This window comes from Carcharhinus amblyrhynchos, chromosome 6 (genome assembly GCF_965287045.1).
Source record: "Carcharhinus amblyrhynchos chromosome 6, sCarAmb.v2.hapA, whole genome shotgun sequence".
Classification (NCBI taxonomy): domain Eukaryota; kingdom Metazoa; phylum Chordata; class Chondrichthyes; order Carcharhiniformes; family Carcharhinidae; genus Carcharhinus; species Carcharhinus amblyrhynchos.
The window spans coordinates 28,937,963-28,961,667 of NC_137329.1; the positions used below are offsets into that span (position 1 = coordinate 28,937,963).

The 23,705-nt window shown below is 40.6% G+C and overlaps 1 protein-coding gene across 1 annotated transcript in view; it reads right to left on the reverse strand.

Annotated features, from left to right (window-relative positions):
• The window catches only part of LOC145343789 (uncharacterized), a 29,798-nt gene extending 11,820 nt beyond the window's left edge, over positions 1-17,978 (reverse strand). Inside the window, exons 1-5 of the mRNA XM_080190124.1 lie at positions 17,871-17,978; positions 12,317-12,679; positions 9,718-10,038; positions 2,855-2,971; positions 910-1,341 (exon numbers count right to left, since the gene is read on the reverse strand). Coding sequence (XP_080046250.1) covers positions 910-1,341; positions 2,855-2,971; positions 9,718-10,038; positions 12,317-12,679; positions 17,871-17,946 — 1,309 coding nt within the window. The 5' untranslated portion in view covers positions 17,947-17,978. The remainder of the gene's footprint in view (positions 1-909; positions 1,342-2,854; positions 2,972-9,717; positions 10,039-12,316; positions 12,680-17,870) is intronic.
• Between the last annotated feature and the right edge of the window lie 5,727 nt (positions 17,979-23,705).

Below are 23,705 nucleotides of genomic sequence, written 5' to 3' on the forward strand. Positions count from 1 at the left end.
TTATGAGACTTCTTACTGTGCCCACCCCGGTCCAATGCCAGCATCTCCACATCATTAAAATCAATAATTTAGGAAAACATAGTTGTTCTAATTCTTTGTGAAGACAAACATATCACTACAATTCTCTAGGAAATTATTGAGAAAGTTGAAGGTAAATTTAAGATCTGTGTAGCATCAAGATTCAATTTTGAAAGGAAAAATAACTTTTTAATTTATCCCAGGGACGTAAGAACTGGACTTTTGCCCAGTTGGATTGCATTTATCTGAAATTTGTACAATAATTATCATCATTCTTAAAAGCATCAGAGAGAGATTAAAGCAAATTATTCTTACAGCATCAAATATGCAGATAATATTCCCTAGCTTCCGAGAAAAAACATTTTCCTCTAAAAGATATGGTTATGCCTTTACTCCATTGTTTTTGTTTTGTCCCAATAGTTTGAATTTTTTTTGCTGAAAATGTTCTTTAGCTCAACAAAATTTGCCAACCCCTGGTGTAAATGCACAAGATTGATGATTTATAGGCCTATGAGAAACAATAAAGTATCCGCTCTCCAAATGTTGCAACACTGTTGCATCTATTTCACAACTGCACCTAACAAAGTTAATTCCAATCACAGGGGCTGTGGAACTGAAGGAGGCAGTGTAAAATTTACAGCACTCAGATAAAATGGACACAGCAATTTGTGGCTTAATATTCCAGTGACATGTTTTCCACTATGTGTAATTGTGGATCATTTTATCCACACTATCCTGGAACAAGGTAGCTTAAATCTGTGTCAAACAAAAAAAAAATGCACTTCATAAACAAGATTTCTTTAGTTATGTTCACTTGGCATCATTGGTTGGTACACAAAAAGTACCAACCAATTAAACAAAATCAAATTCACTGAGGGGATTTATACTTACTTCCTTCAACTTTCAGCTTGATTTCCTTAATTATAGGCTTTCCGAGAGTACTATGATCAACTTGAACCTGAAGAATAGCTCCATCATCTTTATACATGTCAGGACAGAACACGACTTTGCAATTGACACTGGAGCTACCATCACTGTCGTACTCAACTGCAGACATCTCAAATTTGAAGGATTCATCGTGTTCATCATATTGAGGTTCACGTGTTGAAATAAGATTCTGGTAGACATCTGAAGCAGCATCCTGCGTGTTGCTTGGGGTTTGGGTCCACTGAAAAATCACATTTGATTCCTTGTCTTTGCGTTGTAGCGACCACTTAACAGAAATATTCTCAGGCCTATACCCAGAAATCTGACAATTCAAAAGGGCTTCTTGCAAATGTATAATCCGTGGAGGTTTGCTGATGTCTGAAACTTTCGGAGGGACTTTAAAAAAAAACATTTAGCACTTTATCCATTCTTTATCACAGGGTCTGTCATTTCAAACAAATAACAGCACAAATCCATCCTGTGACTGATCATTATTACTGGAATAATAAATATTAGCAATAATAGAACAGGAAGAATAATATTTAACCAAAATGAAATCAAATGGGGACATGTTTCTTACTGAAACAAATTTGCCTTGACTAAAATGATTAGCATCCCCAGGTTAAAATAAAGGGGTATATAGAGAGGGAGGGAGAGACAAATTACACACCAAGTATGAAACTAAGGCAAAATTACTGAAACATCAGGACACAAGGACAGAAAGCAGCAACTAAACAAAACAGCAGAGGTCAGTAATGCATGAAAGAAACAAGCATTCTGCATTATAGTGAGGAACATCAGCAAAGAAGAGGCTAAACCCAAACAGAGCACAGATCTGGGAGAAAGATCAGTTGACATAAAAAACAGCAGGCAACCACCATAATGAGAGTCAAAAGAAGGGAGGGAGATGGTAAAATAGACACACATGATGTGTGCAAAAGACAGACAGAGTATGGTGGACTAACACAGATCAGCACAATCAAATCAAAAGACGAAGGAAAAGGAATCAGAACACACTGTCAGCAACATCACAGGAGATCCAAAACATGTTTAAAAAATACTTGCATGTGCAAACATGCTGCGTGCCCCTTGACTTCCTGCTATCACTATATTATTGCTATACCCAAATTTAAATTGGTTGTGCTGATGTAACCAAGTCATTCTGTGAAATCTGGGGACTAAATTCCCACAAATAACTCAAAATAATTTGTAAAATAGTTTTGCATCCAATTGTAAAGTAAGGGTTTAAACAAGATGTATAAATCTTTTTAATTACATACATAATTTCAGTATTATTTAAATTCATGTCTTTTAATGACTTTAATGAAGTTTTTACTAAAAGCCTCCACATCTCCCAAAGCCTTGTTTTTGAACTGATGTGACTTTAAGCTGAATTCGTGTGTGGTGCACCGAGTTTCTCCAGATATATCAGAACCAGTTAGCTGCATAATTTTCATCAGCTTTTGGCAGATAGACCCATAACTATTTTTCAGAAGAAATTAAATAGTATAACACTTGGGTATGGTCAGGGGAGTGGGAATCCTGTGCAGGGTCTGGGCATTTAAAATGATTGCACTGAAGTTATTTCTTATAACTCTTTCAGAGTGACTTTTAGCATAACACTGGCAGAACCGTCTAAAGTTAGCAATTAGAATTGTTTCGTCAGACTGGGTTCCAGCCCAATTGCCCAGGGGAAGTTAGCGTTTCTGGACAATTGCCAGGTCAACCTTTACCTGAAAACTTCCCAGAGGGGTTCCCCAGCACATCTTTGTGCTACCTCCAAAAACCCACACTGGGAAGCTACGAAGTTGTGGGCTAAAATCTCCAACAGAGATGAACCATCACAGTACAGATCAAGAATAATCTGACAATTTATACTTCCTGTAAAGTAATTTGAAAGCTATTTTACCTTTTCTGAGATACTTCAAATACACAAAAAATCCAACGCCAATGATCGCTGTACATATCAGTACGCTCAGAACTACACATAGAGTTATTATCCCCGCTGGTACGACCACCTCTGGCTCTGTAGATAAAATAAACATTTGTTTCAACAGCAAATAGCAAAACGGAGCAATATCTGCTAAGTGAAACTTATTCCAAGGCAATGGCTTATATTAAACTGTAAAACACTACAAATGGATAGCAAGTTAATGGAGAATTTTTAACATTTCACATTAAAGGTTGCTTAGCGATCTGATTAACTTACACCTCTAAAAAGTTAATGTTAATCAGCCTTTGCAGCATTACAGCATTCCTCGATTTTACTTGAGCTCCAGAATTACAGTGGCACAGTGGTTAGCACTGCTGCCTCACAGCGCCAGGGACCCAGGTTCGATTCCCAGCTTGGGTCACTGTCTGCATGGGTTTCCTCCAGGTGCTCCGGTTTCCTCCCACAGTCCAAAAGATGTACAGGTTGGGTGAATTGACCATGCTAAATTCTGTGTACCCAAACAGGCGCCAGGAGATGGTGACTAGGGGATTTTCACAGTAACTTCATTGCAGTATGAATGTAAGCTTACTTGTGACTAATAAATAAATTTTAACTTAAAAGTTTTGAAAAAAATCTTCACAATACTTATGTGAAATGAAAATGTTACTATAACGTAGCTTTCTCAGCTATTTACATGGCACAACAGTAAATCACAATGAAAAGAAAACAGATACTAGAAATTGGAAACAGGAAATACTACAAATATTCTGCTAGCCAGATGATATCTGTGGACAGAAAACAAAAGTTACTTTTTTGGATGCTGGGTCAAAATAAAAGCAGGCACAGCTATTTGCACAATTAGATGGAATGGGGAACACATTTTTAAACAGCTGCCAAACCCATTAATGAATCATAAATTCAAAATATCATAGAATGCCTATAATGCAAAAAGAGGCTATTTGGCCCATTGAGTCTGCACCAACAACAATCCCATCTTGGCCTTATCCCTGTAATCCCATGTATTTACCCTGCTAATCCACTTGACACTAAATGGCAATTTAGCATGGCCAATCAACCTAACCCGCACTTCTTTGGAGTGTGTGAGGAAACCAGAGCACCCGCAAGAACACATGCAGATTTGGGGAAAACATGCAGACTCTGCACAGGCAGTCACCTGAGGCCAGAATTGAACCTGGGCCCCTGGCACTGAGAGGCAGTAGTGCAGACCACTGTGCTGCCCCAATCATAAATCATAGAACTGGATTACAATATTAAAGAAATAAAGAATGTGACAAATGAACAGCGTTTTAAAAGGCACATCTAAAAATGCAACAAAATCCAAGATATATAAATATAAAAAAAAAGGAATATACGTCACAGAGTATATTTAAACGGCTATGGCAATGGTGGCACAATGGTTAGCACTATTAATGAAATCAAATTGGGACATGTTTCTTTATATATATATCTTGGGTTTCCTTTTGTTGCATTTTTAGTCAATATTAAAATTAAAAGATCAAAGAGTACTTAATAGAAAGGTAAAGTGCTGTACCTGGAGCTGATCTTGAGCTTCACTAGAATGATACAGAAGGTTGGAGACAGGAAGGTCAGTGTGAAAGAGAATGGAGAAAGAAAGTAACAAGCAATAGGAAATTTAGAGCCACATCTGTGAGCAGATTGGTGTTCAACAAAACGATCACCAGATCTGATGCTGGTTCTGAGGGAAATGGAGGAAGATCATCAAATGAACGTGCAACTTTCCACTATGAGAGATGTTGGGTTATACTGTGGAACTTTATATATTAGTGTCACAAGTAGGCTTATATTAACACTGCAATGAAGTCACAGTGAAGATCCCACATTCCAGCACCTGTTCAGGTGAACATGCAGACTCCACACAGACAGTGACCCAAGCCAGGTATTGAACATGGTTCCCTGTGAGGCAGGGGTGCTAAGCACTGTGCCACCATGCTGCCCATGAGTGGGTCCAGCAAGGCTTAAGAGAGGAGGAGCAAGAGCAGATTCAAAATCTAATTAGAATTTTTCAAAGCATTTGCACCAGAGCTAAAGGAGAACTGGTAACATTCAAATTAAAGACACGTTTTACTGGTTTATCCTTTCAACTTTGGATAAGTACTGAACATCAGAACTTGAAAACTGTTTTAAAGGAGAAAAAGTGGAAACAAGAGAGATTTTTGAAAGATTCTAGTTCTTTTCTACAGTTGGTCTGTATGGTTACAGTGCTGTCTTTTTAACTCTTAGTTTTAAAATCTTGGTTGCACCAAAAAAATTATCTTGGGTGAGAAACTGCCTAGAAAGTGTTAAAAGATTAAATTCGAACTGTTTCAAAACCTAAGCTTGGGCAAAGTTGAAAAAAGATAGCAACTTTTTTTAAATAAGCCTGTTTGAAAATAGAGTTGGGATTTTATGAACACAGCGATTTGTTCAAAGTAAAAATGGAAACTGATCCAACTGTGTGCATTTGAGAATGAACTGCTCCTGCCCTTGGCAAAACAAAGTTGAAGTTTATTTATTAGTCACAAGTAGGCTTACATTAACACTGCAGTGAAATTAGCGTGAAAATCCCCCAGTCATCACATTCTGGCACCTGTTCGGGTACACTGAAGGGGAATTTAGCATGGACAAGGCATCTAACCTGCACATCTTTGGACTGTGGGAGGAAACTGGAGCACCCAGAGAAAACCCACACAAACACGGGGAGAACGTGCAGACTTTACACAGACAGTGACCCGAACCGGGAATCAAGCCTGGGTCCCTGGTGCTGTGAGACGGCAGTGCTAGCCACTCTGCTGCCCTCAAGCAGAGAACATAGCTCTTTCTAGTGAGAGCCACTTCTTTAAAATTCAACACGTAACTTTTATATTGTTAAATGAACATATTTTGGACATTACTGAAATTTAACAGATATTAGTAAGATTTGCAGACATTTTTCACCATTTGGGCTTCCAAAACGTGCCAACATTGATTCAATTTTCTACGTTTCTTTTTATAAAACAGGTTTTTACAGCCACATGCTTTAAGTTTATTTTAGTGTCACAAAAAGGCTTACATTAACACTGCAATGAAGTTACTATGATAATCCCCCAATCACCACATTCGGGTACAGCGAGGGAGAATTTAGCATAGCCAATGCACCTAACCAGCAGGTCTTTTGGACTGTGGGAGGAAACTGGAGCATCTGGAGGAAATCCACGCAGACATGGGGAGAATGCGCAGATCTGCACTGACAGTAACCCAAGCCCGGATTCAAACCTGTGTCCCTAGAACTGAGGCAGCAGTGCTAACAACTTTGCCTTCCATATTGATACTACAACAAGGGGTCCAGGTGTCTTATAAAAATCAAGAGATTATTCATAGGCATATACTTGGACTAAAGGCTTTGCCTTGTTTTAACCATTTAGGCCATTTTGTTATCTTTTGAGGTAAAAGGTAGAATTTTACTAAAATTTGTCAGTATCAAGCTCTGACCAAAAACATCTCTCCAGATGCACAGCCAAGTTTTCAGACCAGATTTTCTGGCAATTCATGCATAGAAAGACAAATTGTATGTTGGCCTTTATTGTAGGGGGATTGGAATACAAAAATAAAGAAGGTTTGCCATTTCCATATTGTGCTTTGGTGAGAATCCACCTGGAAAACTGTGTGCAGTTTTGGTCTCCAAATTTATGCAAAGATATAAATGCATTGGAGGTAGTACAGCAAAGGTTCACTGGTCTGGAACCACATGTGAGAGACGATGAAAGCCTAAGAAAATTGGGCGTATATTCATTGGAGTTTAAAAGAATGAAAGGTGATCTTATTAAAACATACAAGATTCGAAGAGAACTTGACAGGGTAGACACAGAATTGTTTTCCCAGGTTGGGGAACTGAGAACACTGAAACACAAGTCACAGAATACCACAGCTATATGATTAACATTAAAGTTACATCTAAGAATGAAATCCAGGTTAGATTAAGTTCAGCTAGACAACACATGACCAATCACTTAATACCTGTTTAAAAGTAACAGCAGAAGTTATTCTGATGATAATCACCATGAGAAAGCCCATTTGAAAAGACCAAGGCTATGATGGGGAAAAGAGATTGTCACTCTACTTTCTTACAGAATGTGCCTTTGCAAAGAAGGCCCAGAGAAAGATGCAGTGGTTTATGTAGAGCTTTTTTCCAAGCAGTTCCGTGACACAGGACTTGGCGCTCTATGACAGTGGTTCCCAACCTTTTCAATAACACGGCACACCAGCGACACAAACAATCCTACTGCACACCCAATTTTTTCAGTAGAATCAATTGCTCATAAACATCATCTTTACTATGGTTACAGTCTTACCGGAGAGGTTCACAACATAGTGCATACAACAAGCTGAATGAGAATCAAATGCGTTTATGTTTCAGATCCACCAGAGAATACACCAACTTTGACAGTGAGCATAGGCACATTTTCAAAATCTGCTCAACTCAACTATTTCTAACAATTCATAGCCCTAAATCTGTTCCTCACACAGCATTCAATTCAGATGCCTGAATTTCATCTTTATGCTTTATGAACTGAATAAGCAAAGGAATCAAACTGATCCATTACTTCTTAGATCAAGGGATATAAAATTGATCCGGTGGACATGGCTAATTTTGCTGTGTCTGTTAGCTTTTTTTTGTTTTGTTTTACCATCAATAAAAAAAAACATACAAACAGCATTGCTTGCTTTCTACGGTGACTAGTAAAAACTATCACGTCATCTCAATTTCACCATTTGGCCACCTGCGTTTAGAATGCTCACATTTTAGAATTGAAAGACCGCTTCCTCACTTTTGAAGTATTTTATGATAAATTTTCATGAGTTTTACAAGTTGTAGCTTTTGTTGGATTGAATATTATTTAAGATGAAATAATACGTTTGGTTCACATTGATTTTCATTACCTTTGTACAAAACTTCAAGGCACACTTGGAGTTCTGATGGCACATCAACGTGCCTCTGCAGCACAACAGTTGAAGACCACTGTTCTGTAGCCTGTTTCCAGCAACGCACACACAAGTGCAAGACCATCAGTTTGGTGAAAGGCCCTCATTGGCCTGCCCGAAACATGCTATCTTTCAGTGCAAAGAGTGGTCCTCAATCAAGTATTGCAGGCTGCACATTCTAAGGCCCAGGACCATGAGCTTGGATCAGCCATTGCACAGATACAGTGGGAAAAGGCTGCTGTCTAGGGCCTTTCAGCCATAGTACACCAAGGGGCTGGAAACTATGTAGAAGTTCTCAGGTTGTATGCCTGAGAAATAATCCATTATGAACATCAGGTGCATTGAATGTGTATTGAGGGACCACAGAATGGAACATGCTGCATCGAGAAAAGTTGAATTCTATTTCACTTTAAATTTGTAATGTTTTGCCTCAAAGCCGAATTCTTGACATGGAATATATATTATAAATATTAAGTGTATTACTACTGTATAGAAGCACCCAAGAGTAGAATATGCAAAGATGAATTTTATCACACTTGCTGTAATTTCCAAGTCAAAATGTTTTGTAATATACTTCTACCAATTTTATGAATAAAGTAGATTCTTGGGGGGGAAAAAAAAATCTGTAAAGCCATTGAACCAGCTGTAAGACAGCCAAGGTGAAACAGCAATACCTTGAAAGAGGGGAATGAAATCTTACTCTAAACCTTTCCATCTTCAAGTTCACCAGACAACTGACTTCCTGGCAATTCAACTGTAAGAACTGCACAGATTATTGAGAATCCTCTGCTTTTATCCAAAATCCAATCCAGTTACAGATCAATTCAGCCAAGAAGTTACAGGCCTGCTACAAAAGTGACTGAAATCATTATAACTTGTAACTGTACTGTTTTTTATCCATGCCCTGTCTGTTGTGCGAGAGATAGTGGAGAGGTATTGCCAGAATTCTCCAGCAGTTTGCTCGTGGCTGATTCTCTTGTCCTGCTGGGCGTGCACCCACACCATAGGTTTCCTGGTGACACTGAGTGAGGACGATGGGAAATTCCATTGACAGCGGCAGGACCAACTGATCCTGTGCTAGCTAACAACATGCCACATTTCGATCCAGAGAAATCCATTGATGGGAGGCCACTGAACTCCAGCCAGTGTTTTAAAACCTCAGGGTAAGAGTAAGCTAGTAAATAATTTTTAAATTTACAAACACTTGCTGCTGGAAATTATTTAAACTTAGACAATTCACTCTGAGTATAAACAATGCACACACCTCACAAATAAAAGCCACTTTGATCACCAGCAACAATAAAACACAAATCTTTTCTGTGAATCAATATAATCAGAATTATTGAACTGCTCTGCACACTTATGTTTTTTTCCCTCATCAATTTTTTTTTACAGAAAGTTCCACAGGTTCTAGTTATCATCTAACACATCAGTAAAACAGCCATTGCTGATACAACAAACTTGACACTCAGTTTGGATAGACTGTTTAGTTGTGGAGAACTTTAGTCAGACTTGATACTGCCATAAAACTCCAGAAGCACAAACCTTCAAAAGGAGTCATTTAGATAGATTAATAACTGTGATAGGAGCCCAAAACAATCGGGGCATTGAAGTTTCAGCTTAGAATACATCAACAAAAAAAAACTCTTCCACCTGAAATTAAGACAATAAATACTTATTACATTCATCTGAAATCCCCATTTATCGTTTTCACCAGCATCATTCAACCCAAAATGTAGAAGAGTCTCTGATTAATACATTAAACTTAAACGTACATTTTGATACAAATTCATTTTGTATCTGAATTTTTTAAAACAAAGCATACTTCATGTGCAAGTACTTACAAACATTTAACTTACCTTTGACAGTCAGTTGGGTCTTCAATTGCAAAGCTTCATTAAGTGATCGGTGGTTTACGTAGCATATGTAAACATTGCCACTGTCTTGGAGAGTTGGACGCAACCTCAAGCGACTAGAAACACTGTAGGTCCCATCATCATTTCTAACTGGGGATTCTGTACAGATGTGTTTTGAAAGGATTTGCTCCCCATCTTTTGTTTTCTGTTTCCAATTCAGCTCAATTGAGACAGGATAAAAACCAGAACTGACACACTTCACTGACTTCTCTGTACCATTCTCAATTGTGATTGCGTTTGAGGATAAGCTCACCTTTGGTAGGGCTGTGAAGATCAATATAACAAATGTTTAATTTTTTTTCACTCTTTCACATAATATGACCATGTAATGACTGCTCACATTGAAATAAACAAAGTTAAAATGCCCTTTCCTCACAAAAGGAGAGAAACGCAATGTGTGGGGAAAAGCAGTACATGGACAAAGCATAGGATATTTAGGTGTCTCTACCCTAAAAAAACCAACATTTCATAATGCTCCCATTTCATTGTTTTATTCAAAGAAAAATAATGCAGTATAACAGTGCACAGTATGTTGCTGTTAATTAGCGAGCTTTCTCTTTCCAAGCTATGCTTAATTTAACTATTTACATGCAACCATTATGTATGAGGATAACATTTTTCTAACCTGCAGTAAGAAGTCATTTTATTTCCCATGCATGAAGGAAAACATGATTACTTAGCTACTTGACCTCAATTCCTTTGGAGGATCTTGTGTACCTCTTTCCCCTGTATCAAAATTCCTCTAAATCAGCAATATGGGTAGCCTGCTGGTACACTAATATCTTTGCTAAATAAACTTTATGACAGAACACACCAAATTTGAAATGCTACCTTGATTTTAGAACTGAGCATGTTGACATATGAATAATTTTGGACAGAAAAAACCCCAGTAGCCTATCAGCCAGTCTCATCCAGTTATGGTGCCTTGTGTATCACTATATACAAGTGCCCATTCTACACAAATTCATGGAATCTCTTGGGAGAGTTGAGAGCTCACAAAAATTCTCTCCAAACTTCTTGCACAATTGAAAATAACTGTGCAGGCCATCTAGGCCCTGATAAAATTTATGCTGTACGCTTTTGTATAAGGCGGTCTTCATTCTAGCCAAAAACAAGTTCCGTCTCACTTGAAGAAATTCAACACATTGGCTGAGTATATTTAGGAGTGCATTTAGCTTCAGGATAATGGTACCAAATCTGAGGATGGTGGCGATGCAGAGGGGAGGAGGGAAAGGCAGGTGTTCACAACACATAACAGTTGCATCTATACGTGAGGGTTGCATTGTATAGTTTCGACATGGGTAACTCAAATATCCATACAAATAATTCAAGTTCCATCTTTAGCAATCAAACAGCAAAAGGTCTGATCCAATTAAAAAGGTGGCATTTTTGTTAATGGTGATGCAATAGTTTTGTTTCTTTCTAATTAGTAAGTTGAATTACTTTTCCAAAAAAAAATAAGTGCAGTGATTCTAGTGGATCAATATTGTCCAAACAAATTTTGGTGTTTGCCAACTTGTGACGATCAGATCACTATATTTGAAAATTGTATATTTCACATACAAAAGGTTCACAGCAAAAATATTAACCAAATGCTTAATCTTTTGAAAACAGGCAATCAAGACCAAGTTAGGTACTGTCAAAGCCAGGGAAATAGCTTTGAAATCTTTCACAATCTAATTGCTCTGCAAAGCAAGTCTCCTTTGTGACAAGGACAGTGATCTGTTTTTGACAATATGCTCCAGTTTACTTAAAAAAAAACATTTTTTCGATTGTAAACAGTATCCATCTGACTGGAATTGATATTTTAGGAGACTTGGTGGTGACAGTCAATAGATTTTTAGTTCATGGCCCACTCCCTGCAATCTCTCCTTATACTCTAATAGCACTCTATTCTCTTCAATCACACATTTCAATAGATCTATTAACATGAAGGCAGAACACATTTGATGATTGCGGCACCACCTCAGCTTGCCAAAATTGCACATCTCAATCAACATTGGTACCCATGCAGTGCTATGTGTCGCTCACACAACGCAATTGTTTTGTAAATCTTCAAGCATCTAAACAACAGTTAGCATCCAGCTTTATGATTCCCTAATGAAATTTCATAAGGAATCAAGTTTTTCTCCCTAAGTTGGCCCTACTTTCAAAGCACTATAGATCTAAATGTATTGCCATTTAAGAGTCACCCAGAGAGAATAGCCACTGATTGTCCCCATTTCTGACCACTACCTTCTTGGTTACTGACACGCATTTCCAGGCTACCTCTAGTCTACCTACTTGAGAGTCACAGTCGCACACATTTGAAAGTTTTTACTGAGCTGCTTGTGGGTACCCACAGCATGTGCGGTTTGACTATTTGCCCAGGAAAGCCTGAAATCCCATAGTCTCAATCCCAGAGCTGCTGGATTTTGGATATCACACCACTGTGAGTAGTACATTATTGACTATTCTTGGCTGACCTAGTATTAACTTTAACGCAGTTGCAATTCAACAGATTATATGAGCAAAGAAAGAAATCGTTGTTAGTGACTCCTACCTGAAACAGTCATTGATGATTTTCCACTTCCAGTATCTGGGGTTATAAAAACAACACAAGTGTAATCTCCTTCTTCAGCAAACTGCACGCTTGGAAGAAAAAGGGAAGCAATTCCTTTCTTCAGCTCATCATCAAATATTACTGCTCCTTTTCTATACGGTGTATGCTTTCCACTAGTGAATTGATATACCTCTCTTCTTTGCATATCGGGAGCACCAAATTTTTGGTAGAACCACTGGACTCCCACATTTTTAAGGTCAATTTCTCTCGTGTAACCAGACACCCGGCATTCGAGAAGAACATCTTTATTTACGATAGCTTTCTCAGTTCTCGAATTCATTGACACAATCAGGTCACCTTGCTCTGCAATAATTAAGACCAAAGTTATCAGTAAATAAAATTCATAATAGTAGGGCAAAACAAAATCAAAATGATCACATGTTCAATTGTTGTAAGTCAGTGACGCTGAAGTTATTTATTCCTTTCATAAATACACATCATTCTAAAGAAGTGTATCATGTAACTGACTAAACAACTCCATTGGGAGATTTCCTAATATTCACATAAGAACATAGGAATTAGGGGTAGGAGTAGGCAATTTAGCCCTTCAAGCCTCTCCCACCATTCAATCAGATCATGGCTGATGTCTTCCTGGTCTCAAATTCACCTCCCCACATCCCTTTAACCCATTTTTTAAATGAAGATCTTGATAAAGATGCTATGGATCTTTAATATTTAGTCTTGCACATAACACTCATGAGCAAGGCACTTCCTGTCACTTCAGCCATCCTAACAACATCTAGCATTTATCACATAATCCTTAAAGTGCAAAAGGAGGCCATTCAGCCCACTGAGTCTGCACTGACTCTCTGACAGAATACCGTACCCAAGTCCTATCCCTGTAACCCCATGCATTTACCCTACTAATCTACCTAACCCACCATCTTTAGACAGTAAGGGCCGATCTGGCATAGCCAATCCACCTAACCTGCACATTTTGGATTGTGGGAGGAAATCCATGCAGACGAGGGGAGAATGTGCAAACTCCACACAGACAGTCACCCAAGGTAGTTATCGAACCTGGTCCCTAGTGCTGTAAGGCAACAGTGCTAACCAAAATTATGTCACACTTTCAAAACAGTACAGCATTCCAAGCACTTCACAGTAGCACAATCAAAATTTAATCCAAGACAAAGAGGAAATATTTGATAGGGTGAACAGAAAAAGTAGGTTTTAGCAAGCTATTTAAAAGGTGAGAAAGCGCAAGGAATTCAGGTGCAGGAAGCACATTCTAGAAGTAAGGGCTTAAAGAACTGAAGATTCAGTTGCCAACAGTAGGGCAAAAAGAGTGGTGACTGCACAAGGGCAAAATTGGAAGAACGCAGAATTATCTAAAGGTTTTAGGTTAAAGAATTGAGGGGGGGTGGTGACTCTATGAAGGGTCTGATGAACAGGAATTGTAAATTAAGGGTTTTGGGAAGGCAAGGACCAAAGTAGGTTAGTGAGCATAAGAGTAATTAGTTATCTGGATTTGGTGGTAGAGGAGGTGATGGCCAAGTGGTATTACTGCTAAATATTAACCAAGAAACTCAGCTAATGTTCTGAGGACATGGGACCTTGGCAGATGGTGAAATCTGAATTCAAATTTTAGAAATCTGGAATTAAGAATCGACTGATAACCATGAAACCATTGTCGAAAAAATCCATCTGGTTCACTAATGCCCTTTAGGGAAGGAAATCTGCCATCCTTACCTGGTCTGGCATACATGTGACTCCAGAGCCACAGCAGGATGGTTCAACTCTCAACTGCCCTCCAGGGGCAACCAGGGATGGGCAATAAATGCTGGCCATCCAGTGGTGCCCATGTCCCACGAATGAATTTTTCAAAAAGTTGGATTATGGGCAACAGAGCTTTCAATGAGCTGTGAGCAGATAAAGAGTGTTTTTAGAATAGTTGAGTATGGAAATTGACAAAAGCACATTTGAGGCTTTTGATAACAATGACATCCATGTAGAGATTGAGAATATTACAGGCGTGGAAGCAGGCAGTCTTTGGAATGAAGAGATATGGGTCCAAAGTTCAGCTGAGAATAAAATAAGATACTGCAATTATGAACAGTCTGATTCAACCCTAAACAGAAGGTGTAAAGAAGATCCCATTGAGATAAATGTACCTCTGCATGGTTTTACTGATGTCCAACTTGAACAAACTGCAGCCTATCCCTGACTAGATGTGAGACAAGCAAGCTGACAGCGACAGTGCAGGAGTTCAGCGAAGTGATGGTGGTGTACAGCTGGTTGTCATCAGTGTACATGTAGACAAAGACATGTCCTTAAGTGGCATTGCTTAGGCAACATATAGATGAGGAAAAGATTGTGGCCAGAATAGATGGAGTAACTCCAGAGGTAACGGTGCACAAGATACCCTGTTTTAATACATTTACAATCATTCTGAGCAGAATTCTTGGTGACAGATATTTGCTAAAATACATAAAGATGTGGTGCTTAAATGCGAAAGGTGGTTGCTTTCCCAACAGACAGTAGACAATAAGAAATGAACGGAATTCAATAAACATCTGGCAAAAATTGCACCTGGCATTGGCAAGTCCATATCACATGACAAGGGAACTTGCAGGCTTTCCCTTCACAGAGAGGCAAAAACAAAGAACAAAGAACAACACAGCACAGGAAACAGGCCCTTCGGCCCTACAAGCCAGTGCCGCCCATTTTATCACTCAGTGAGTGCCTCATTCCAATCCATCTTCCACCTACAACTTCTGTCTACATCTCATGGACTCCACAATAAAGGGGTGCAACTTTGGGGAATTATATGTGCGCTAGATTAAGGGACATCCAATTTAGGGACAATTTAACACCAATCAGCCTAAAAGCACATTTTTGGGGTGTGGGAGGAAACCAGAGCACCCGGAGAAAACCCATGCAAGCATGGGGAGAATGTGCAAACTCCCACAGACACTGACCCAAGCCAGAGATCAGACCTGGGTCCCTGTAACTGCACAACAAACAGTGATATTCACTGAGCTGTCGTGTTGCCCGTCAATTGGTCCAGTTTAAGCGTACACTAACGACGTGGAGCACTAGGCAACTCTTGAAGCAACATCCAAGAGCAGCCCCCGCACGACCCACCACATATATGCCCCTTGTTGGCCAACAAGGTGGACCAAATCACCTGTTGGTGTAAAAAAGAGACATCAATAAACATACAACAGCCTAAACAGACATTAACAGAAGATCCCCAATAGTTCCAATGTAAGAGACAGGTAGGCCATAAAATTTGTTGGATGGCCGATAGGAATCTATTAATTCCCAGGAATGTCCTGAGGCCCATGATCCTCAGCTAGATCATTCTTTTGTATCCCTCCATCTCTAGTCTGCTCATGTGCCTATCTAGGTAAGCCTTAAACAACGCTAGCGTGTCTGCCACCCTACTTGACAGTTGGTTCCAGGCCCCGACAACCCTCTGTGTGAAAAACCTCCATCTAACATCTGAATTATACCTCGCCCCTTTCCCCTTGAGCCTGTGACCCCTCGTGATTTTCGCATCCAACCTGGGAAAAAGCTTCCCACTGTTCACTCTATCTATACCCTTCATAATGCATCTAGTCCAGCAAAGGCTGCAGGATGTACTCCACTTTGTAGTGGAGTATTTGATTTTGCTTAAGCCAAGTAAAATGATATAATGATGTGAGGAAAAATAGTGCATTCATTATTTTGTCTTACGCAAAGGCGAGTGACAACAACTGTTCTGTGATTATTTTACAGCTTAATTATTTGCATCTAATCCTCATCTCAGCAACTGGTTACCTTCAATCCCTCCAAAAATGGACTGAATGTACATGTAAAGATAAATTATAAATCATGGAAGGATACTTTCGCCAAATCCGTGTTCCATGCCATCATATGGCTAGATACCGAGCAGACATGTCCCTAAACACAAGCCACTCCGACCACCGGTCTGAGATTGTGTAAAGGAATTTCAAAGGTCTAAATTCTAGATTAAGGAGCAGAACTGCAGAGTTTTATTTCCTCGATTAGCCCTAGTACCATGCATTAAACCAGACAGACTACAAAGCATTTTGATTGTCAATGTGTTACTGAGGGAAAGTTTTCTGATTACTTTGGCATGATGCTTCATTTGTAGACCACAGTCAAAACCAATATGGAGTACTGTGTTCAGCTTTGAGTGCTGAATCTCAGGGAAAGTAAATTGATTTTGTAAGGTGTTCAATTAGATCATCAGAATGATACAAAGACAAAAGGTTTAAGTACAGAATTGTCTGTACTAACCTGGTTTGTACTCCCTTGAATTTAAAAGGTTGAGGCGTTATCTAACCAAGATGTTAAAAATGGCAGTTTCACGAGGGTAGATAATTCTACTTTTCTAGTTGGCAAACCCAGAATAATTTTTTAAAAAGATTTAAAGTTTAAGTTTATTTATTAATGTCACAAGTAGGCTTACGTTAACACGGCAATGAAGTCACTGTGAAAATCCCTTAGTCGCCACACTCTGGCACCTGTTCGGGTTCACTGAGGGAGAATTTAGCATGGCCAATGAATCTAACCAGCCTGTCTTTTGGACTGTGGGGAGGAAACCAGAGCACGATGAGGAAGCCCACACAGACATGGGGAGAATATACAGATTCGGGAATCGAACCTGGGGCCCCGGCTGTTGGGGGGCAGTAATTGTGTTGCCTTTTGTGAGTTAGCCAAGGCAGCAATATGGAGTTAAAATCCTAATAAGCCAAGAGCTGACTGAATCCCAAAATAGAATCAAGGCTGAATGGTATATTTCCATTCCTATGTTCCAAAAGGTAAATAGCAACAGGCCCGTGGCTGGTGCATGTTTTACCTGATTGGAAGTGGAACTGTATCTGTACAGCTTTGCCTGGTGAAACTCGGGACTTTCACAAGCAAATGCTGAGCCTCACAAGGCTAAATAGTTTGGTGAGAAAAATTAATGAGAAAATTAAAAGGAGGGAAAGAAATCAATTTGTTAACTTGTTTGCCTTCCATCTATGTGGCCCTGTGCTGATGTGGGTATGCCGGCGTTGGACTGGCGTAAACACAGTAAAAAGTCTGACAACACCAGGTTTTAGTCCAACCTATTTATTTGATAATATACTCACAAGCTTTCGGGGTTAGCCCTGTGCTGACACAGGCTGTGCTGAGTTAGCCAATGCCACCTGGTCCAACCACTGGGGCACCACATCATCACCCACTGCTCGCCCAGGGACACCAGATAGGACTTTCAGACACTACCCATCTGCCAAACTGACCCCTAGGCAGTCAACGTTTGGGCGCAGTAACAAAATATATTGTTAAATTACATATAATTTCAACGCAAGTAACAAAATTAAGTGGAAGTCGGGAATAATTAATGTACTTTTTTTTAAAACTTGCATTCCAAAAGGTGACACCAGTTACAGGCCGTGGGGAGGGTTGGCTCTGTTCCAATGTCACTCCAAACCCCCGGAAAATCCACAGTCAAAATACGATCCCAGCTTGCGGAAAGAGCGCCCGTCTGCTCCTTTACCTGAAAGCGGTGCCAGAGTCACCAGCACTGCCAGCAAGGGTGGCCACAGGTTCCCGATCCGGCCCATAACCTCCATTCTCTCTGTCTCGGCCCCAGAAGCAGGAAGCGTCTCCCTTCCTCCCCCACCCCGACTTTCACTTTCGCCGGATGCCGGCTGCCTGAAGCCGAGCGCACCCTCTGTCGGCAGGCTGGAGACTGAATACTTGTTCAATGTGAATCCTACCACCCCTAAAGTACATCAAACATATTCAGATACACTGTTGCAATAAGGAAATGTACAGTTGTCTAAAACTCCCCCGGGGTAAAACAACTTAATTTAAACCCACTAAAACAAAATGACAACACTCCCAACCTAAAAGGGGTAGAAGTCCTCCAAGCTCAGTTTGTCCCGCATCGTTTCAGACCACCTGTACTTAAGCTCACATCATACTCCTTATAAGGTGATTTACTCCTGACAGTGCAATGGTTACACCTGATAGCAGGAGCAACACTAGAATCATAGAAAGCTCAGAAAGAGGCCAGCACTTGGCTCACTAGAGAATCCCTCCAGTGCTATTCGGTCCAACGAGTAAGCACTGATTTTCCGAAACAGCATCGCACCCGAGCCCTTCCCATCCTGTTAAGAGAACGAGGGTGTTAAAACCAAGTCATGTTATGTTCCTTTAGAAAATAGAATTTTGACTGCTTACAGAGCACCACCCATTAGCTATAATGTTATAACGGGGTCTCTGATTCCGAGAAGCCTGGCTATGTGAGAGACCGTAAATTCATTCTGGAGTGCGAGGATGGAACTTCAATTATTGGGTTTAGATTTGTTGAATTTTTGTTTATCTAAATAGCAGATTCTTCCCCGAAAATGGTTTCAGTCTATATCAATTGCGACAAGCTCCTTCTTACATTTTAGTTCCTCCCATCATCGTGCTGGAATTTGGCATGTGGCACAGTGGTTAGCACTACTGCCTCAGTGTCAGAGACCTAGGTTCTATTCCCAGTTTGTATCACTGTGCAGCTTTCCTCTGGGTACTCTGATTTCTTCCCACACTCCAAAGATGTGCAAGTCAGATTGATTGGCTATGCTAAATTGATCCTTAGTGGACAGAGAGATTAGCAGGACAAATATGTGGGGTTACAGGGAAAGGACCTGGGTGAGATTGTTGCCCCAGCTGGCTTTATGGGTCAAATGCCTCCTTATGCATTGTAGGGATTCTATGCCCTTCCTGGCATTGTACCCAAAGATCTTTGAATCATTCCCCATAAAGTCATTTTTCATCCACAGTTTTGTCAGCAGATTTCAGTAACTGATATTTGAAAATGTGACCCCCAAGCTGTCATCAAATACAACTGGAAAGTCAATGCTAGTAACATGATGACAATATCACGAATGAGGCAAAAAAAGTCAGAAATGATTCTATTCATGTTGAAGCAGGAAGACTAAACTGTGAAAGTCCGTCATCTGAAAAGTTTTTCTTTGCAAGACTATTCATTTGCCAATCTGAATGTTTCTAAGTTGCCTACTCATTCACTTGTCCAGAATACTTCTCCACTGTCCTAGTCACAGTGTATTCCATTTCTGCTATTTGCCCACCAGCATCTTCACTTGCTTTGCCAGCATGCTTCCTAGCTCACAAGCTCAGCTATGTGCCTCACATTTTTGTCACACATTCACCAAACTAAGTGTTTCTCAGCATGCCTCATTGCCCTGGGGTTTCTTGGTTCACCTGTTCACTTACCTATTCAAAGTGCTTGCCGATCCACCTATTATGGCTATCCAACCCAAATAAATTCCACCTTACCCACTGAGTTCTTTGCTTTTTATCCATCCTCAGGATCTAAACATTGCTGGCAAGATGAGTCTTCTAATAACTCTTGAAAAGGTGGTGCTGAGCCATCTTCTTGAACTGTGGCAGTCCATGTGGTGTAGGTACATCAACAGCACTACTGTGGAGGGAGCAAAAAATGCTAAAAAATCTCAGCAGGTTCGACAGCACCTGTGAAGAGACAATAGACCCAATAGAGTCAAGTCTGGATGAATCTTCGTCAGACCTCCATAATCCATAGTATTTTGCTTTTATCCAAAGAGCAGGGTTTTCTGGCATTTTGACCTGTTGTCAGTGAAGGACCAGCAATATAGTTTCAAGTCAGGATGCTATGTGGCTTGGAGGGGAACATGCAGATAGTGGGGTTTCCATGCATCTGCTGCCCTGAACACCTTGGTGTTAGACGTTGCAGTGTTGGAAGAAGCTGTCAAAGGGAGCTTGGTGAGATGCTGCAGTCTATCTTTTAGATATTACACACTGCAGTCACTGTGCATCGGTGGTGCAGGGAGGAAATGTTGTGGTGGAGGTATCAATTAAGTAGTCTGGTGATTGCGTGTTGGAGCTGCACTCAACCAAGCAAATGAAGATGGTTGGATATCCTCATGAGGGAAGCCTGACACTTGGAGATGTTACCTGCCACTTACCAGCCCAAGCTTGAAAGTTGTCCAAACCTTGTTACATATGGACACAGACTGCTGCCGTATCTACAAATTATTGAATGATTGAACACTGCAATCATCAGCAAACATCCCCACCTCAACCTGATACCTTTTGATAAAAGGAAAGTCATGTATGAAGTAGCTGAAAATGTTTGCGCCTAAGATCCTTCCCTGAGGAACTCCTTCAGCAAGACCTGAGACCAAAATGGTTGGCTTCCAACAACAACCTCACCTTCTTCATAGTGAGGGGGATTGAATATAAAAGTAGGGAGGTCTTGCTGCGGCTGTATAGGGCATTGGTGAGGCCGCAGCTGGAGTACTGTGTGCAGTTTTGGGCGCCGTACTTACGCAAGGATATTTTGGCCTTGGAGGGAGTGCAGAGGAGGTTTACTAGGCTGATGCCGGAGTTGAGGGGGTTGAGCTATGAGGAGAGGCTGAATAAACTAGGCTTGTACTCGTTAGAGTTTAGAAGAATGAGGGGAGATCTCATTGAGACATATAAGATGATGAATGGGATGGATAGGATAGAGGTGGAGAGACTCTTCCCGCTCAGAAAAGATAATAGGACTAGGGGGCACAGCCTCAAGATAGAGGGGGGGCGGTTTAGAACGGAGTTGAGGAGGAACTTCTTCACTCAAAGGGTGGTGAATCTCTGGAATTCTCTGCCCGTTGAAGTGGTGGAGGCTGCCTCGCTAAATATTTTTAAGACGCGGGTTGATGGGTTTTTGATAAGCGAGGGGATTAAGGGTTATGGGGAGAGGGCGGGAATGTGGTACTGAGCCACGACAGATCAGCCATGATCTTATTGAATGGCGGGGCAGGCTCGAAGGGCTAGATGGCCTACTCCTGCTCCTATTTCTTATGTTCTTATGTTCTTTTGCATGAGGTATGTCTCTGATAACCTTCCCCTGATTCAATTTACTTGAATTTTGCTAGGGCGCCTTGATGTCATGCTCTGTCAAATACCGTCTTGATGTCACAATTGATCACTCTTACCTCAGCTCTGGAATGTAACTCTCCTCTCTCTGTTTGGGTCATGGCTGTAAAGGGTTCTTGGAGCCAAATACATCTTGAGTGGAATCCATAATTGATGAGCAGGCGACTGCCAAACAGGTGCCACTATTTTGCACTGTCAATGGCACTTTCTATTACTTTGACCATGCCTGAGAGTAGGCTGAATTGGCCAGGTTGGATTTGTCCTGCTTTTTGTGGACAGGAGATACTAGACAATTTTTCACATTGACCAATAAATGCCATTGTTGTAGCTCCACTGGAACAGCTTGGCTTCAAGCACTGCTGGTTCTGGACAACAAATTTTTTGTACTAAACCCAGGATGTTGCAAGACCCATAGTTCTTGCTATATCCATGAGCTGGTTATTGCCAAATCAGTGCTACTTGACAGCACTGCCAATTATACCTTCTAGAACTTTATTGATAATTGAGCATATACTGATGGGGCAGTATTTGGTCATCTGACCCAAAAGTGCTGTTTATAATTAACACCAGTGATGGACATGCTGAATAATGTCAGCATTTATAGTAGTGGAAGAGGTCTGTAATCCAGACATTCTGAGGACACTAACATTGGAAAGAGAAATAACCTGCTCAATAATGCTCACTTTGGGTTCCATCAAGTCCACAAATCTCCTGGCCTCTTTACAGCCTTGGTACAAATACAGACAAAGTAGTTAAACTCAAAAGGTGAGATGAGAGTGACTGCCCATGACATCAAGGTAGCATCTGATTGAGTGTGGCATCAAAGAGCCCTGGGCAGTTTAATGGGAATCAAAGCAAAACTTTCCACTGACTGGAGTCATACCTAGCACAAAGGAAGATTGTGAGTTGTAGAAGGCAAACACAGGACATTGATCCAAGAGTTCTCCAGGATAGTGTCCTATGCCCAACCACCTTCAAATGCTTTACTGATGACAGTCCTTCCATCATTAATTCAGAAGCATGGACATTTGCTGATGATTGCGCAGTGTTCAGTGCTATTCACATTTCCTCAAATACTGAAGCAGTTTGTCTGAATATACAGCAAAGACTGATTAACATTCAGGCTTCAGATAGCATTTATAACATTGGTGCCAATTGAGCATTGATTGACAGCAATCATGACTTGCGTCCAGCCTTAGAAGGAAGTCCCGCTTTGAAGCTCTGTTGGCCAATCAGATTGGCTAAAACCTCTCCAGCTCCTCCAAACACAGTGCTGTAGTGGTTAGGAGGGGTACTGCAGCATTGCACCTGAGTCCAAGTCCCCTGACCGCAATTCAGGTAGATACTGGGGTCCCAGAGCTGGGAGGGTAGGAGATGCTGTGGGGGAACCAAATGTGCAATCTCGGCGTTGAGGGGTCAGCTTCCCATAATGAAGAAAGTTCAGACCAGTATCATTATTTCCTTGTTTTACTGGTGTTCCATTTTAAAGTGTTGAAGACCAGTTCAGACTAATATTATTATTTTCCCTTTTTTTGTTATTTACTTTGGGTGGAGGGGGAGGGGGGCAGAGGCCCTGTTCACCCCTCCACCCAACCATCACCCCCCCCCCACCCCTCCCACCCCCACCCCCACTGCCTCACTGTGAAATTGTGTCTGGGTCAGCACCAACTGGATTCCACAAGGACTCCCGACCATGCAATTCTACACTCCCACACACACCAACTGACAGCATTCATGTTGTTAAACCCAATGGCCATAAACCAAAGCAGACATCCATATGTCGTTATCTAGTTTAATATGTCTGTGCTGTGGTCCATGGAGAATGGAGTTAGCAGGATGAATTGTGAAAATCACAGATTCCAGAATCCAAATTAATGAGCAAGTGGCCACATTGACAGGAGGGTGAGAAGGAAGCAGCAATTGTTGCATGAATGCCTTTTGCCTTCTTCATGAGAAATGCCTCAGGACAATTAAATTATAATAGATTATGTGTCATGGGTAGAACAATCCTGTGACTAGAAATAGAATTAACTTGAAATCTGTTGCTGTTGCACCATCTTGAGCAGTTCTACAGTTATATACCTTCATTTCACTGCCGTTTACTTCATGACCCTTGAGGGTTGCAAGAGGATAAGAGTGCACAAAATTCCATCCAGTGTGTGCCGGGGACATCAATTTGACACTATTCTTATGTTACACAGCTCAACTGGCTGATGTAACACTAGGATACCAAATTTGGGCAAAAGAGTATGCAGGCAGCAACTGTTGTTTAATTATGATAAGAAGCATTTAGTTGTCAGTTGTATTATTTAAAGTCAGGTAGACTGATTTAGGCAAGTATGAGGCAAGCAATATTGGTAGGTGTGTTAGAGGAAAAAATGGATTATCTATCCGGATAGTTGGTGTGAGATCTAAGTTTCAG